Source organism: Dipodomys merriami, unplaced genomic scaffold (assembly GCF_024711535.1).
Source record: "Dipodomys merriami isolate MVZ:Mamm:240054 unplaced genomic scaffold, mDipMer1.0.p SCAF_16, whole genome shotgun sequence".
In the NCBI taxonomy this organism is placed as follows: domain Eukaryota; kingdom Metazoa; phylum Chordata; class Mammalia; order Rodentia; family Heteromyidae; genus Dipodomys; species Dipodomys merriami.
Window position 1 is genome coordinate 13,050,918 of NW_027202937.1, and position 17,404 is coordinate 13,068,321.

General features: G+C 35.5%; 1 protein-coding gene across 1 annotated transcript; it reads left to right on the top strand.

Annotated features, from left to right (window-relative positions):
* Window positions 1-4,253: 4,253 nt before the first annotated feature.
* LOC138827795 (olfactory receptor 2G3-like) lies at window positions 4,254-5,195 on the top strand. The gene has a single exon (XM_070023410.1). It carries the CDS (start codon window positions 4,254-4,256, stop codon window positions 5,193-5,195), a length of 942 nt encoding a protein of 313 aa, XP_069879511.1.
* The last annotated feature ends 12,209 nt before the right edge of the window (window positions 5,196-17,404 follow it).

The following is a 17,404-nucleotide window of genomic DNA, read 5'->3' on the forward strand; positions in this document are numbered from 1 at the left end:
CTGCTTAAGGCAATGGTGACTCTGTAATATCCTCAAGACATCTATGAATATTCAAAGCAGCTAAGGCTGTAACCAAAATGGTTGGCAGTTTTGCTGATTGTTCTTCATCCAGGCAAATGGTGCATTAGCAAGGGTCTGTCACACTGGCTCAATCTCCAATACCTTAGCATATTCAAAGGAAAATTAAGCATTTAAAGGTTTGCTTACGGGCTGGGAAGGTGGCTCAGTGGTAGAGCGCTTGCCTTGAATACATGAGGCCCTGGGTTTGATTCCTCAGCACCACATAAGCAGAAAATAAAAAGCCGGAAGTGGTGCTGTGGCTCCAGTGGTAGAGCCCTAGCCTTGAGCTGAAGAGCTGAGGGACAGCGCCCAGGCCCAGAGTTCAGGCCCCACAACTGAACCCCCCCCCCAAAAAAAAAGGTTTGCTTACAATGACAACTTATCAAGATCAGCAGAAATTTATTAATACTTAATAGAGTGTTCCCTCCCAAAGAGATAGATCATTCACTCTAATCTGTCTCAATATTATAATGCCTTTATTTTGGATCAAATTGACACCTATACATCAGTTTTATAATATTTGTGTTTATCTGTTTCCAAATATTTTTAGGTACAATGACATACGATGAAATGAGTCTAGAAAGTGCAGATGCACTTCCTATTCGCAAATGCCTAATTCAGTGACAAGGTCTCTTAACACCTGCCTTAATGCCCTATTCATACAAATTCTTAACAAAATATTAAGTTACTGAACAGAACGTTATATAACTAAAACATGTATGGGCTGTTAACATATTAAAGGCTATTTTGGAAGAAATTTGATGTAAGCAGGCCTACTTAGTCTTTGAATTTTGTGAATTTCTAAAAAGTATCAATATATTTTGTCAGGTTTTAAAACCTCTGTATGTTTAAGAACTCTCAAAATTTTTATTTGATCTGTGAACCTTATACAAAGTTTAAGAAATAGTGACAAGGCAAATGTATTACTGCCAAATTATCTGTTTTCATCTCCTTGAAACAGAATCCACATGTGATTAGTGGCTAACTTGGTATAGGACATATACAAATGTGTTTTTAAGAGGTCTTGATAATTACGTCCTGATTACACAGTGCTTCTTTAACCATGGGGCCATTGGGTGACAATTCCATGGGAATCATGACTTTGTACATTTACCTCGTTGAAGGTGAAAACTTTATTTTCGCTTTCTTCAAGATTTTATTGCAGAATTTGAATTGAGGGCCCTGGCAACTTTTCAGGTTGAAGCTGTAAGTATTCAGAAGAGTTTCTTTCCACACACTCTCCCTGGGAGACCTCTGCTCTTGGTCACTCTTGTGCTGGCATTAATTGCCCTATGAGGAATATAGAGTTCCTTGAGTCCCAATCTAGGCCACACATCATTTCTTGTTACAGAACATTTTTTCATTATTTTATAACTGTGGAAATAAGTATCTTCTCACCTTACAGAACTAGTGAGAAGCAACCAAGTTTGCAGAGGTAAAGATGAAATGACTATGTCTTTTCTCTTCTTCATCTATATCTACTGTAATGTCCCTATGTGGAGAAAACATAAACATTTTCTTTGAGTGTTTATGTCAGCCTTCTCAAACCATCCAGACAATAACTAATGTGTTTTTATCTTTGCTTTCTATTAAATGCTTTTATTATGAAATAATATATTGAGTTGACATTTACTGTTTATATTATAAAAGGATTGTGCTTGAAATGAAGTACTTTTATAGTTCTCTTAATTTTTTACAGTGTGTATTAATGAAAAGGAAAATACAAAAATAGAAAAAAAGTAAGAGTAGCTTTGTGGAATATATCCTATTGACTGTTAATTTTTAAAGATTCCTTCAAACTATGTGGTTTGCTGTGATGCTGAAGATAGTCTTTCTGATATAGTAATAGCTTTCCATGTGTACAGTTACTGAGCAGATAAGTTATGTTTGTGTATATGTATATGCAGTAATTGTAGAAAACAAAAAAAGAATATTCTCATATTACAATATATGCATTTAAAGATGTAAGATATTGTAAATTATGATACTCATAAACTCAATTTTTCCAGGGACTAATGATTGAATGGTATAACACTGAATTAAATATACACATTGGACATGGTAACTGCATAGGAAGGAAAACTTGCAGATATAGTATATAGTAGTTAACTTGAGAAAAGTCCCAAGCATTTCTGTTAAGTCTATTTCAAAGCATTAAAACTGATCTGATAGAGTTTCTAAGGATATGAAATTCCTTGGCTAAATAATGGAGAGGGCACAGAGTGAGGCAAACACATGTATCCTTTGAAATCAGAAAATTATTGTATGCATGCTACAGTGCTATATACTAAAATATTTTAAACATTTTAAACATTTAAACAGGAAATAGGGAAAATATAGCTGAAAAGAACTAATAATGGCACCAGTTCATTAAAAAATATCTTTATTACCTAATCTGATTCAAAAATAGGCCTGCATGCTTAGGATAAGAAGAAACATTAAAAAAGAAAAAAGACATTTAAAAGAAATATCATTGGCAATAAAGAGTTTCCTTTTCATTTTAGGTACCTTGTCATGCTTAATTAAATAAAATGACAGAGTTACAAAAAACTCTACTTTTCAGAAAAGAAGTTTTTATGGAGTGGATCATAGTACATCTTAGAAGATGTTCATCCAAAAGTCAAAATTAACAGGTGAGTAAAATCTGATAAGGTTAATTAACAGAAAGAGCCATAGAATAATACTCCATAGGAAATGTACACATCGCCTTGCTCATGTGGCTATGGCCCCTCTGTGCAGTATTTTTACAATAAAAACATATTAAAAACAGTAAATACAATGAAAAAAAAGAAAGAGCCATAGAGACAGAATTAGCAAATGATTTGAGTAAGTACTTGAAAATTTCATTTGATTGAATGAAATCAGAAATGGCGGGAGATAATTCTGCAAACAAAAAGGAGGACCAAATTTGAGCTTTGAGTTTAAAAAGAGTTTATTAATTTGAAATTTTAAGAAATAAAAATTACAAAAATATATCAATATTTTTTGTTGAAATAAAAATATATTGATAAATATCCTATTTTTCAGTGATTCTAATGACCATATATGAGCAAGAAATGGGCAAGACTAAAAGCCAAAGATAAACAACTACTTAGAATGTTTTCTCATCTAGGACATCAGTTAAAAATATTTCTTTTGTATAGGATTGAGCAATATTAGGAAAATCAGATGGACTTAGCAAGGAAGTTACTGTAATAAAATTGAATAAAAATTTCTTTAAAAATTTCTTTAAAATTTAGTTAAGAAGCAATCAAGACACATTGTGTTCATAAACTGCTTTGTTGCATTGGTAACTCTTGTACAACTATGTAAAGATAATAAAATTATTTTTTAAAATCAAATAAAAAGGAGGAATTAATTGGACTTGCCATTCTCCACTACACAATATGGTATTGTAAAAGGAAAATGCAGTTTATACTCCAAACATAACTTTATGAAAGATATGAAAAATGAAAAAATTTAGTTTTATTAATATAAAAATAAAACATCCAACTCTAAAATAATGTTTTTACAAACATAAGTTTTGTTTCAACCTACAAGAAATAATGCTACCCTCAGTGGATTCTGTTAAAATACTCTAGATAGTCCCTTTTTATATTATGTGAAAAATATGAATAGAAAACTAAAAAGAAGATGATGTCAAACAAGCAATTAAAACATGATGGTTGGATATTTCACCCTTAGTATGATATTGACAAATGCATATATCAGATAAAGTACTGACATTTTCAACATTTCAACTGACATTTCAAACATTTGTCTACTTTTGTTACTTTTATTGTTTGCTGTTGACAGAATAGCTACAAAGATGTTCACTGATTTGATAGCACATCTGCTTTTCTAATAGATGCTGTTGAGGAACTAAAAAGTGGATTTTCAGAACAAAGAATGAACTATTTTGGAAAAACTGAACAATAATTTTGTATGGGCCATTTATTTCATAGTTCAGTATATCTATTGACAGTTGTCTGTGAACTCTGATTTATTTTATTTCCTCATGAGAATATACAATTCTCCATGTCTTTGTCCATCCGATTTGGTCTCTGTCTCTTTCTCTCTTCTCCCCATACATAACATGCACTGATTCTTCATCCTTAGGGTCAATGTCTCTCAGGTGTATATTTCGTTCTGATTGCTTTCCAGTAACACCTACATTTTTATTACTTGTCTTTCTCCTTTTCAGGAGTAGAGTGATGAAGACGATTAATGAGAGTTCAGGAGGTGATTTCATACTGGTGGGCTTCTCAGATCAGCCACAACTTGAGAAGATCCTGTTTGTGGCCGTGCTGGTCTCTTACCTCCTGACACTGGTAGGTAACACAGCAATCATCCTCGTCTCCTGCCTGGATTCCATGCTCCACACACCCATGTACTATTTTCTTACCAATCTCTCCTTCGTTGACCTCTGCTTCACCACCAGCATTGTTCCCCAGCTGCTGTGGAACCTCCACGGTCCATCCAAGACAATTTCTCCCACAGGCTGTGCCATTCAACTCTACGTGTCTCTGGCCCTGGGATCCACTGAATGTGTTCTCCTGGCTGTCATGGCGTTTGATCGGTACGCTGCTGTTTGCCGACCACTTCATTATGCCGCAGTGATGCACCCACGGCTTTGCCAGTCTCTTGCAGGAGTGGCCTGGCTGAGTGGAGTGGGCAACACACTGATTCAAGGAACCATCACCCTTCGCCTGCCTCGTTGTGGAAACCATCGAATTTATCACTTCATCTGCGAAGTTCCCGCCATGATCAAGCTGGCCTGTGTGGATATTCATGCCAATGAGGTCCAGCTCTTCATGGCTTCCTTGGTGCTGCTCCTCCTTCCCTTGACACTTATTCTGGTCTCCTATGGATGCATCGCTCAAGCAGTGATGAAGATCAGGTCCGCAGAAGCCTGGCGCAAAGCTCTTGGGACGTGTGGCTCCCACCTGATTGTAGTGTCCCTCTTCTACGGCACCATCACAGCTGTGTACATCCAGCCCAACAGCTCCTATGCTCACCGCCAAGGGAAGTTCATCACGCTTTTCTACACTGTGATCACTCCCACTCTAAACCCTCTCATTTACACTCTGAGAAACAAAGATGTAAAAGGAGCTTTGAGAAGGCTGGTGAGGAAAGAGAAGACCACAGGAGAGTGAGAAATTCTCCTGAAGTAAATGACATGAGATATGTGCTGAATAACAAAACTCACAACTTTTGGAGAAATTATAAGCAACTGAAATGGCTTCCTTTCATTTTTCTGGTTTGGAACATTGGAGGATAAGTCCTATCTAGATCAACATCTTTGCTATCTGCTGGACTGTAAGGTTGCCCAACAAAGTACAAACAAGACCTGTTTCCAGAATCTCTAGTCCTTTCCTATTCCTTTTTTTTTTAATATAAAACTTTCGGCTCTGTTTTATTAGCAGAGATATATCTATTAGTCAATTGCTTTTTATACAGAATAAACAGCGCACTGCAAAATAGCTACATATGTTTGGGTTCATCTTTAACAGTTTATTGCTATCAGTATAATGATACATTGCTCATTTTGATACTTGGGTCAAGGAAAAAAACACATGAAAATGTACATGGTCTACACTACCCCTGCTGCACTGGGAAGTCTCCTCATGGAACTCTTTGGGTTTCTATAGTCTATGTTTGATTCTTTGTCAAGGCAGGTTTTCAATGAAATTTTGACTATCCATCATAGACAACTGATAGTAGGTTTTGAGTTTTAATTTATAGCATTTAGATTATTAGGTGATTTCTGTCAAGAGGAAGAGCATAGGAACCCAGTCCTGGCGAGGTAAAAAGTGACAAGAAATTGAACTCTAATTCTTTTGGGAGTTTATGTATACAAGTGCTCATGACTGTTTATTTGCCTGAAAATTCAGATGTGTCTAGGAATTATAAAGCCTTTTTCAGAAGGTGTAAATTTATTTGTTTTGTCTTTCTGATGTGTCAGGGAATCTTCTCTGAGCTTTCTTTTTGTTTACATCAATATGAATCACTAATTCTAAAGATCAGCACTCTCTTCCTCTGTCCCTCATTGGCATATATAGAGAGAGACATTTACATTTATATGTATATTGACATATGTATGTATATTGACATACATATATAAAAATATTGAGAGAGAATTCACAAAAACTTTCAGTGTCTGCAGAAAAAGACTGGGTACCTAAGATGGCCTTAATATTTTAGCTTTTATAAAATTGTGTACTAAAAGGGAGTCTTAGCATGGAACTGAATATCTTTTCCTACTCAGTCTTCTATGATTTGGTTGCTATGACATTTAAAGGATTAGTGATTTGAAATTCAGGTTCTTTCAGGACTTGTAAGATAGTTCTGTTTTATGGAAGACAACAACAACAACATTTATGACATTGTAAGTTGGACAAATTAGGTCAGAAAAAATGTGTTACAACCACATATATCAAATTTTATTATCTCCCAAACCCTAAGCAAGGTGAATTATTTAATACAAAACTGATGAATGATAATTTGACTGTATCACTATGATATGTTTGTATACACAGAATTAGTCAAAATTTGTGTCTTGATGATGTTTCTACAAATTTTATCTTTTTAGTTTTTACTTTACTATTGCTTAAATAATAAATTAAATAACCAGTTAAAAATACTAAAATGGCCAGCTATCTGCTGATGTTCTTGCTAACACTTAGAATCCTCAGTCTGCTTAATTTAGGTTTTCTGTTAGGAGTATAGAGGCATATTCTTGGGTCAAATATTCATATTTTACATATGAACAATAACACATAGAATTTGTTCTTTTTGTGCTGATTTGTTTAAACTTCACAAACTCACTAATCACATCTGGATTATAAAAGGGCACTGAATTCCAGAAAAACTAAAGAACTTGTGTTACAAGTTATTGTTATGTAGTTAGAAAAAGACAGAATAAGTTTCAGAATCCTGTTCTGTGTTAGATAAAATTCTTTTTAAAATAACTACTGCATGTAGTAATTAATAAATAAACTTGTGGGTTTTGGGAATAAACATTCACTTAGCAGCATATTTTATTCATAAAGTTAGATACTATTAGGTTTATATTTACCTGCCTTCTCCATTTATTTGCATGCCTATATTTAAGGTCTCTGTTTTTTAAACTTGAAGATGAAAAAATACCTTCAGCAAAGCAAGACGGCACCATGGAAAGAATGGGAAAGACTGGAAGAGAATGACGGAAGGGGAGACATAGTTGAAAAAAATTGTACTCATTCATTACCTGATCCATGTAACTGTAACCCTTCTGTATATCAACTTTACAATAACAATTAAATAGAAAGAACAATGATGAAATGGTAGCATTAAATTAAATCACAAATGCTAGGAAGAATTATAATTTCCAGATAATCACAATCCTGAAATGCAGCTATTTAAAAATCTCATTAAATTCATAAGGTGAGCTGTTACTAAATAAAAGCAAAATGTTAAATGATTAAAGAGTGCTTAAGACGCATCAAGAAGCAAAATGAATAAAATATTATTTTATTTTTTGAAAAAAAATAGAAATATTTTATTTACAATTTGCCATATATAGTCAACTGCATATAAATATATGTATATGGGCATAAATATGTGTGTAAAATCAAATGCACATAAATATTTGCATACTAGGAAATATACCATTTGTATATTATTGTAATATTGGATAAGTAATCTGAATGTTTCTGCACTGAGAAGTTGAGCATGTTTTGCTGTCCTTTGCTGATTAGTGTCGTGACACAAATCCTGCAATCCAATCTTGCTGCAATCCAACCATTAGCTATCCTGTGTGCCGCAACGCAGCAAATCAAGCTTAACTTCCCATGGTCAGACACTTCACTGAGATCAGTAGAGACTATAATAAGGATAAGGACGGACTGTGCATAGAATAATTTTCCCACACTCTGCTTTTGTGTATCTTGTGTGGTGAGCCTATAGTCACTTCTGAGGCATTGACGCTAGGTGGCGAACAAAGACTAGATTTCTGCTCTAGAGTCAGAGCCAAGTAAAATATTTTAACAGATAGGGTGATTTCTGCAGTTCTTGGTTGTCAGTCACCTGTCTGTAATGCCTGTTAAACTCATTTCACACGTCAAACTGGATTTGTACACATCACTTTAGGGGCTATTGGTCCATTCCAATTTGAATGTGTGGTTCTTTTATGTCTTCAAGAGAAAATCATGCAACATTTATTGTACGGTCAATAAATTGAATTTTAAACATGCATTGCCTTTTTGTAATCCTTCCAAAATCTTAATACAGGACTGAAGCACAACATAAGAGGTGAATTGTTTTTCTAATATTATAAATAGCATATGCATAGATAAGCATGGAAAAGCACATAACAAAAACAATTGTGATTATCTCTTGGTCTGAGATTATTAATGATTTCTTTTGGTACATAGATCTGACTCTAGGGCCTTGTACGTGCCTGATAAGCATGCTACAACTTGAGCTGTGCCCACTAACTGTTTATCTTCTTATTTTGATTTTGAGATAGGGGCTCCCAAACTTTGCTCAAATTGGCCTTGAACTCACAATCTTCTTGTACCTTCCTTGTGAATATCTGGAAGTACACTAGAAATTATTTTAACTCTAAACTCTCATACATACACATTTCTCATATTCTCCCCTCCCTCACATACACTATCTCTTCCCATTTCTATGCACTGATGCACTGATGAACCCTCACAGTAGCTCCCTTTTAAGGTTTATATTCTTTTTTATTTTTAGGCCCATATTCTGCATGAGAGAGAAAATATACAGTATCTATTTCCCTGAATCTGGCTTACTTTGATTAACACAATAAGATACATTACCATCAATTTAGCTGCAAAGGATATAATTATAGTCTTCTTTATGAGTGAATACTACTCCCTGGCACACATATACCACATTATCTTTATCCATTCATCTTTCTTTTTTTTCTTTGTTTGTTGTTCTGGTACTGAGGATTAAACTCTGATCCTGGGCACTGTCCCTTAACTTTTTCATTCTAGGCTGATGCTCTACTGCTGGAGCCACACCTCTACGCTCTTCTTTTTGTTAGTTAATTGGGGATAAGAGTATCATAGACTTTCCTATCCAGGCTGGCTTTGAACCAAGATCCTCAGATCTTAGCCTTTTGAGTGTCTAAGATTACAGGTGGGAGCTACGGGTGTCTGACTTCCATCCATCTTTTGATGGGCAATAGGCTGGCACCATTCTTTGCTATTATGAAAAATACCACGATAAATAAGGGTTTACAGGTGTCTCCACTTGTATGTTGACATTCCTTCCAATAAATGCTCAACTGTGTTATAGCAGGATCATATGGTAATTAGGCTTTTTGAGGCATGTCTTTATTATTTCCATAGGGGCAACCCTAGTTTACAGGCCATAAGGATCCCTTTTCCCCAACATCTTTGCCATCACTTGTTTGTTTCTTGAAAATAGCCATTCTGGCTGATGGGAGATGGAATCTCAATAGTGTTTCCATTTTTCTCTCTTCTGTAACTAAGGATGTTGAACAACATTTCATGAATTTATTAGTCATTTATACCTCTTCTTTTAAAGACTGCCTGTTAAAGTCAAAACACTCAGAGTACATCCATGAAAACGGAAGTAAGAAACTTGAGAAATCATGTGGGAAGGTGGGAGGAGAATGGTAATAGAATGGTAATCTCTATCCCTGATAGAGATGCACTGTAAACATAAATAGACATGTTAAATTAACCTCCCCCTTGTGAAACTACTGGAAGATAATAATAAGGAAGAAAAAATCATGTTCATTTAACAATTGGATTTTTTCTTTACTAAAGTTTTTGAGACCAGCGCCCTTCTTCTTCTTCTTCTTCTTCTTCTTCTTCTTCTTCTTCTTCTTCTTCTTCTTCTTCTTCTTCTTCTTCTTCTTCTTCTTCTTCTTCTTCTTCTTCTTCTTCTTCCTTCTTCTCCTCCTTCTTCTTCTCCTCCTCCTCCTCCTCCTCCTCCTCCTCCTCCTCCTCCTCCTCCTCCTCCTCCTCCTCCTCCTCCTTCTCCTCCTCCTCCTCCTCCTCTTCCTCCTCCTCCTCCTCCTCCTCCTCCTCCTCTCCTCCTCCTTTTTGTCGGTTGTTGGAGCTTGAACTCTGGGCCTGGGCCCTGTCCCTGAGCTCTTCAGCTCAAGGTGAATTCTCTACCACTTGAGGCACAGTGCCATATCTGGCTTTCTGGTGGTTAATTGGAGATGAGTCTGATGGACTCTCCTACTGGGCTGCCTTTGAACTGTGATCCTCAGCTCTCAGCCTCCTGAGTAGGTAGGATTAGAGGCATGAGCCACCGACTCCCAGCCCCAGTTTTTCTTCTTAATTTGATGCATTCCTAACTCATCAATTCTTACTGCTAGTTCCTTGCCTATATCTATATTTAAAATGTTTTCTATGTTTTCTCTTAGTGTTTTCAACATTTGCATTGCGGTCTAGAAGAATGTTTTAATTTCTTCAAATAAAAAATTGAATTCGCCGGGCGCCAGTGGCTCACGCCTGTAATCCTAGCTACTCAGGAGGCTGAGATCTGAGGATTACCGTTCGAAGCCAGCCCGGGCAGGAAAATCCTTGAGACTCTTATCTCCAATAAACCACTAGAAAACCAGAAGTGCTGCTGTGGCTCAAGAGGTAGAGCACTCGCCTTGAGCTCAAGAGTGTAGGGATAGTGCCCAAGCCCAGAGTTCAAGCTACATGACTGACAAAAAAAAATTAAATTCATTTTTATATACAGAGGCAAGCATCTAATTTTAATCTTTTACATGAAAGCATAAAGTTTTCCAAGTATCATTTTTAAAAATTATCTTTAAGTAGTTGTACAAAGAAGTTTCCATTTAAGAAAGAAGTTTATGAATACAATGCATCTTGATCAGTGTCACCTCTTTCAACATTCTCACCCATTTCTCCCTCACTCACCCCTTCCTTCAGGCTTCTTGATTTTGTAGGATATACATTGGATTCTTCACTGCATTCTCCCCATTTTCTCCTCCACGTTGTCCACTCCTTTCTCCTTGAGCACACCCTACCCCTTTCCTCCCACTTTCTGGTGTTTTATTTTGCTGAATTTTGACTTTGTCTTCCTAAGGAATTACACTCTGTGACTTCTCCCTTGAATCTACCCTATTTCAGGTGCTATATTTGTACACCTCCATACCACCCAACACAAGTATTATTTTTTAAGAGGCTATCTGTTATCTATAGCATGTTTTGGAACCTTAATGGGATATTAGATACTGTGCTATGTGAACTTATTTCTAGGTCCTGTCTTTCATTTCATTGCTTAACACATCAGCTTTTGCACCAATATCATACAGTTTTTGTCTCTACGGATTGGTAATATGATTTGAAGTCAGGTATAATGAAACCTCCATCATTCTTTTTTATTTCAGGATTGCTTTGACTATTAGGTTTGACAGTTCTGTTTCTGTAAAGAATGGCATTGAAACTCTAACGAGGATTGTGTTGCAATTTATATATCACATTTGGAAAGATAGCCGCTTTCCCATTAATTCTGCCAATTCAGAACTTAGGTTTTCCATTGTGTAGTATCTTGTTCAATGTCATTATTTAGTCGCATAGTTTTCACTATAGAAACCTCTCACCACCTTAGTTAAACTAATTTCTTTATAATTTTGAGGCTATTGTGATTGGGGTTATTTCCTTTTATTCTTTTCTTTATAGGGTCATCACGGATATATAGAAAAGCGTTGATCTTTGCATGTTGATTTTGTCTGTGCCTTAAGAATTTTTATGTACTCTATTACTTTTTAAGTAAAGGGTGGAAATATGGGTGATTTGACTCCTTCCTTTTCTATTTGTATCCCTTTTATTTCTTTCTCTTGCTTTATTTCATAGGCTAAGAACTCCACCATTTATTTTATTGAATAAGTATATAGAGAGAAAGGAGGGCTTGGATTGTGAGGAATGGGGGAGAATGATAAAAGGGATGATAGCTATCAAAATGCATTCTACTTACAAACTGACACGTTGGATGCTAATCGCTTTGTACAACTACTTAAAAGAAAACAAGCATATAATTAAAAAAAAGAAAATTGATGGAACTGGAGATCTTCATAAGGGAAAATACCTCATGTATTTACTTACATATGAATCTAGATCTAAAGCAATGAAGATAGTAATAATAATAATAACAACGTCTATCTATCTATATAATTTAAAGTTAGCATTCATTAAATTTGGTGGTTAATGAGTAACTTGAAGGTAGGGATGGTGGAAAAAGATGGAAGGGGTGACTTTGATCTAGCTTCATTGCATTCATTACCTGTCTTAAAGACTTGTAATCTCTTTATACAACTACTTAATAATAAAATAAAAAACAAAAAGAGTAGAGGTAAAAAAAAAACCATTGTCTCATTTCTTATTTTAGGGAAAATGCCTTTATTTTGGCCAGTTAATGAGTTGACTTTACGCTGGATAGAAGGGTTGTTAAGTACTGGATCTGAACAATAATCCATCCTTAGTTATTAAGTAACTCATTAGTGCTACAGTGATGACCCCTGACACATGAAACTAGAAGCAGACATACAATTTAGCATTAACTGATTCACTTGCACTCTCAACACTAACTTAATTGTTATCTAAAATAAGGAATACCTTTAAAGGTAATCTTACTGAATGAACTGTTATGAAATCCATTTGAAACTTTTTAATATCATCAGATAGTATTGGGAGAAGTTAAAATGTAAAGTGACAAAATCCCATAGGATAAGAAATCATAAACATTAGTAACTCCATTCCAATACATAATTAGATCCCATAGGTCACAGCTTTCTTAAATGATAATCTCTCTTAGTATTTCCTTGACTTTAAACACAATATATAAATTGCTTCCTTGAAAGTCCTTGAGAATTTCTCCCCAGTTATCCAGAATAAGCATAATTCATTATCTCCCAGAAGGCAGAAATGAACTACCTATATCCAAAGATGAATAGCAATAAATGGAATCATACTGTTACATCAACAGTCCCAATGTGCACTTCCACTTTGCATTTCACATCTGCAGTATGAAACCATCATGTAAATAAACCACTTATGCAATAAATAAGGATTGATTAATTATACCTTAGAGGAAATCAGAGTTGGACTTATTAAAAGTACAAGAATACAATGGTTTTGAATCTCATGCTGGCATCTGGTTTAGAGAGGCTTGGTAACATGAGTGACAGGATGAAAGACAAAGTGGCTATTGGAGAGGTCAGGCTAAAATCAGACATCTAGAGAGTGGAGGATGAAATAATCTAAAGGCAATACGGGCTTCCTAACTACTTTGCCATGATTTGTTCTGTGGCAAAACCTCAATATGCCACTGGCACAAGACATATTTGATTCTATTATTTTCTGCAAGATTTTTCTTCACTGTCTGTTTTTAATTGGATTCATCACCAGAAAGTGCCAAGGGGCCACAGTGCCCACAGCAAACCTTCACTTTCACCTCCAACCCCCTCTGCTGTACTAAGCACAGAGATACATGCAGGCATACATGTACAAATATACATACATACATAAATATATACATACATACATGCATGCATGTATACATACATACATACACAATATACCACTTTAGAATCCCTGTGAAAATGTGTGAAGGGAGCATTATATTTTCCCTTGCAAATACCAAATAGAACACTCAAGATGAAATAGTTGGTGTGGTTTGAATGCAAGCCCTGTCAAGTGGCTTTAGCTAACTAAACATTCATCTACTGGATAGATCCATGACTCAGTTGAAGGAAGCCCCCTTTCCACAGGCACTTCATACAGTCATCATGCTGCACAATTGGGCAGCAGCATGCAAACCCTTATTGAATTTGCTGTCTCCATTTCCCTTGTGGGATGTGTCATGTGATGCTAATACTATTTTTGTATTATTAATATGAGAATGGGAGGAGGCAAAGCAGAAAATCAAGGGACATTTTGCAGCAAAGAATAAGTGTTTAAATAATTATTATTCAATAAGTTGAATGAAGAAAAATTGGCTAAAGATAACAGAAAGGGAAAGGGGGAGTAATCACAGCCTCATTCAAGCAGGGTAAAATCTTTAGAAAGTTATAAAGATATAGGATGAATAAAGTGGCCATTGATAATGTAGTATGTCTTTTTAAAAGTAGGAAAAGTCAAACACAAAACAAGTATTTAAAGTAATAAATAGATTTGCCTTGATTTTAAGTTTTCATAGTGCATACTTTATAACAGATCGGTGAATAGTCTATATAATAGTATTATGCTATATTATTAACACTTGAAACTTCACATCAAAATGGAAAAATGGAAAAACAAGATGTATAATGAAAGTATTTGCACATATCCATATATGTCCAGAGATTTATCCAAAATATATTAAAATAAATCCTTCAAATCAAAAAAGTATTTAATTTTGTGAAAGGGAAGGGATCCAAAGAAACAATTCACTGACAGAAAATATATACAGTCAATGACCAGTAAGTATAATGAAAAGTGTTAACACAAAAATGTAAAATAAAATCAGAATGAGATGCTACTAAATATCAAACAGAATGACTGAAATTCAGAAGCATGACAATATCAAAGGCTAGGGAGAAGGTAGAACAATCAAATCTCACTTACGTTGCTTCCACAAAGACAAAACAGTACAACTGTTTGGGAAAACCCTTTTTTATTTTTATTTTTGAAGTTTCATAAACAGTCATCGATTGAGCCTGTGACCCTTTGTACCACTCCTCGGTGTTTATCTCATAGATACTAAAATATTGATTTGCAGAGAACTATGTGTTGTTATTCATTCTGAATATAAAGCAGAAACAAATGAGATATATTTATTGGCTTACTTCTTCTTCACCAGGGCTGCTTCTAGAAAGTGTCTTCCACCACTGCTGTTTCTAACTCAGGCCTCATAAAGAACTGGAACAGCTCTCGATGAAACATTAAGCTTAGAAATAACTGGAGGGGGCTGGGAAGGTGGCTCAGTGGTAGAGCGCTTGCCTTGCATGCCTGAGGCCCTGGGTTCGATTCCTCAGCACCACATAAGCAAAAAGAAAAAAAAGCCGGAAGTGGCACTGTGGCTCAAGTGGTAGAGCGCTAGCCTTGAGCTGAAGAGCTGAGGGACAGCGCCCAGGCCCAGAGTTCAGGCCCCACAACCGGACCCCCCAAAAAAAAAAAAAAGAAATAACTGGATAAATTCTTAGGAAACCTTTTGGAGAAAATGTTCACTAACTATGAAACTGAGGACTCAAGCACTAAAATTCCTGAGGATGGTTTTGATGTATGTACCACATGAAGGAGTAAAGGAAGCCTCGAATACAAAACCTCAAAAAAAAAAAAAAAAAGAAAGCTGTTGTAGAAATAGAGTTGCCTCAAGAGAAGATTCTAGCAAACAAATGGTTACCCTCTTACCTGTGGAAATAATCTATTGGCAGCACTTAAAAATATGTGAACACCAACCAAGATTGTGGAATGGAAGTTGTCTAAAATTTCCCCTCTAAATCCCCCCCAAAAATGTATACATACCCATGCATAGGAAAAATAACTATGGTAGAACATTATTCTTGAGTACAAGAAGCTCAGAGACAGTGTCCAGGCCTGAGTTCAAGTCCAGGCACACACACACACACACACACACACACACACACACACACACACACACACACACACACACACACACACACACACACACATGATTTCTAATCCTAACTCAAGATAGAACTTGGGGTAGGTAAATTTGAATAACATCTAAATTTCTTGTAAGCTATTCATTCTCTGCATTTTTAATTTTGAACTTTACCACTGAAATTAATGTTTCATGTACTATTATCATGTTTCCACTCTAGCTCAAAGTATGTGCAGTTTGATCATACTAAATGTGACATCTGAGACAATTAAGGTAAAATTATTTGTAGAACTGGCAATAATCTTAAATTTATTCCATCTTTCCTTACCCAAATATAGATTTCTTAGAAAAGCAAACTTGTATTTCCTATTCCTGTGCATTCTTTTAGGAGTATGCATGTTCCTATAGTCTAATGCAGTAACAATGTCAATAAGTTAAGACAGTTGGGCACTGACCACAAAGTGTTCAAGATAGTACTGCTACCCTCAAATGCTAGAGACATAAGCATGTGTTGGTTTGGATGACATTATCCAAGTGGCACACTGATGGGAAAATAAAAAAAGCAGGCATTTGATCTGGATGAGAAATCATAAAGAGGGAGCTTTTAAGATTTTTTGAGAATTGAAACTGGCTTTGAAGTGTGATTCAGAAAATGAAATGCAAGAGCTGAGATAAAGGGAAATGACATCTCAGTGTTCGTGTGGAATAATGATATAGTTGTGACATCTCAGTGTTTGTATGGAATAATGATTTAGTTGTTGTAGCAGACAACGTCTTAGCAAATGAGCAAATGGTCTGAATGGCAAAATTAACCCCAATGAAAATCTAGATACTACATGCTTTTGTTACTGTTATTTTCTTCAAATATTACTTGTTGAATTCATCTATTGTCTAAGTGAAATAGAATATAATAATGTTATAATTTTTATGATGGCAACTTTATAAATGGCTATTTAAATATGCTACTTCTCCTTTCATTTTTAGTGTAATTATACACAAAATGCAAACATACAAATGCATACATGAACACAGTAGCGGTGCTACTTACAAAGTAGAATGTTGAGCCTATCACACTAAATCTCTATTTCCATAATAGTTATTACCTATCCCTTAGTAGACATTGGCATCACCACCATTCTGCAATTTTAAAGTGAAATACTACAAAAAAGTTTGTCTTAGTTTTCTTCTCAATGACTCTGTATATTCCCTGCACTTGAGCAGAGGGAAAACCAAATAATTTTATAATTATTGGTACTGTCAGAGTATAAGAAATTGTGATAAATTCTCATGATGATTATGTTACTTTTACAGTAAGTTAAAATTGATTAACAAACAAAAATCCAAGTTTTGAAATATTCAGATTAGAAGTAGTTGGAAAAGTCCATCTGGAAAAAAAAGGCAGAGACAGGGCTGGGAATGTGGTTTAGTGGTAGAGTACTTTCCTAGCATGCATGAAGCCCTGGGTTCAATTCCTCAGTACCACATAAACAGAAAAAACACCACAAGTGGCACTGTGGCTCAAATGGTAGAGTGCTAGTCTTAGCAAAAGAAGCTGAGGTACAGTGTCTAGGCTCTGAGTTCAAGCCCCAAGACTAGCAAAAAAAAAAAAAAAAAAGGCAGGGTCATTACTTGGGTCTAGTTCTATCCCTACACAATACTATTGCTAGTGCACAAGAGACAGCTGGGAGCTGAGCAGACTGGATTGGAAAACTATTACAGGAAGTCAGACACTCAGCAGGACTTTAGTTCAGGTGGA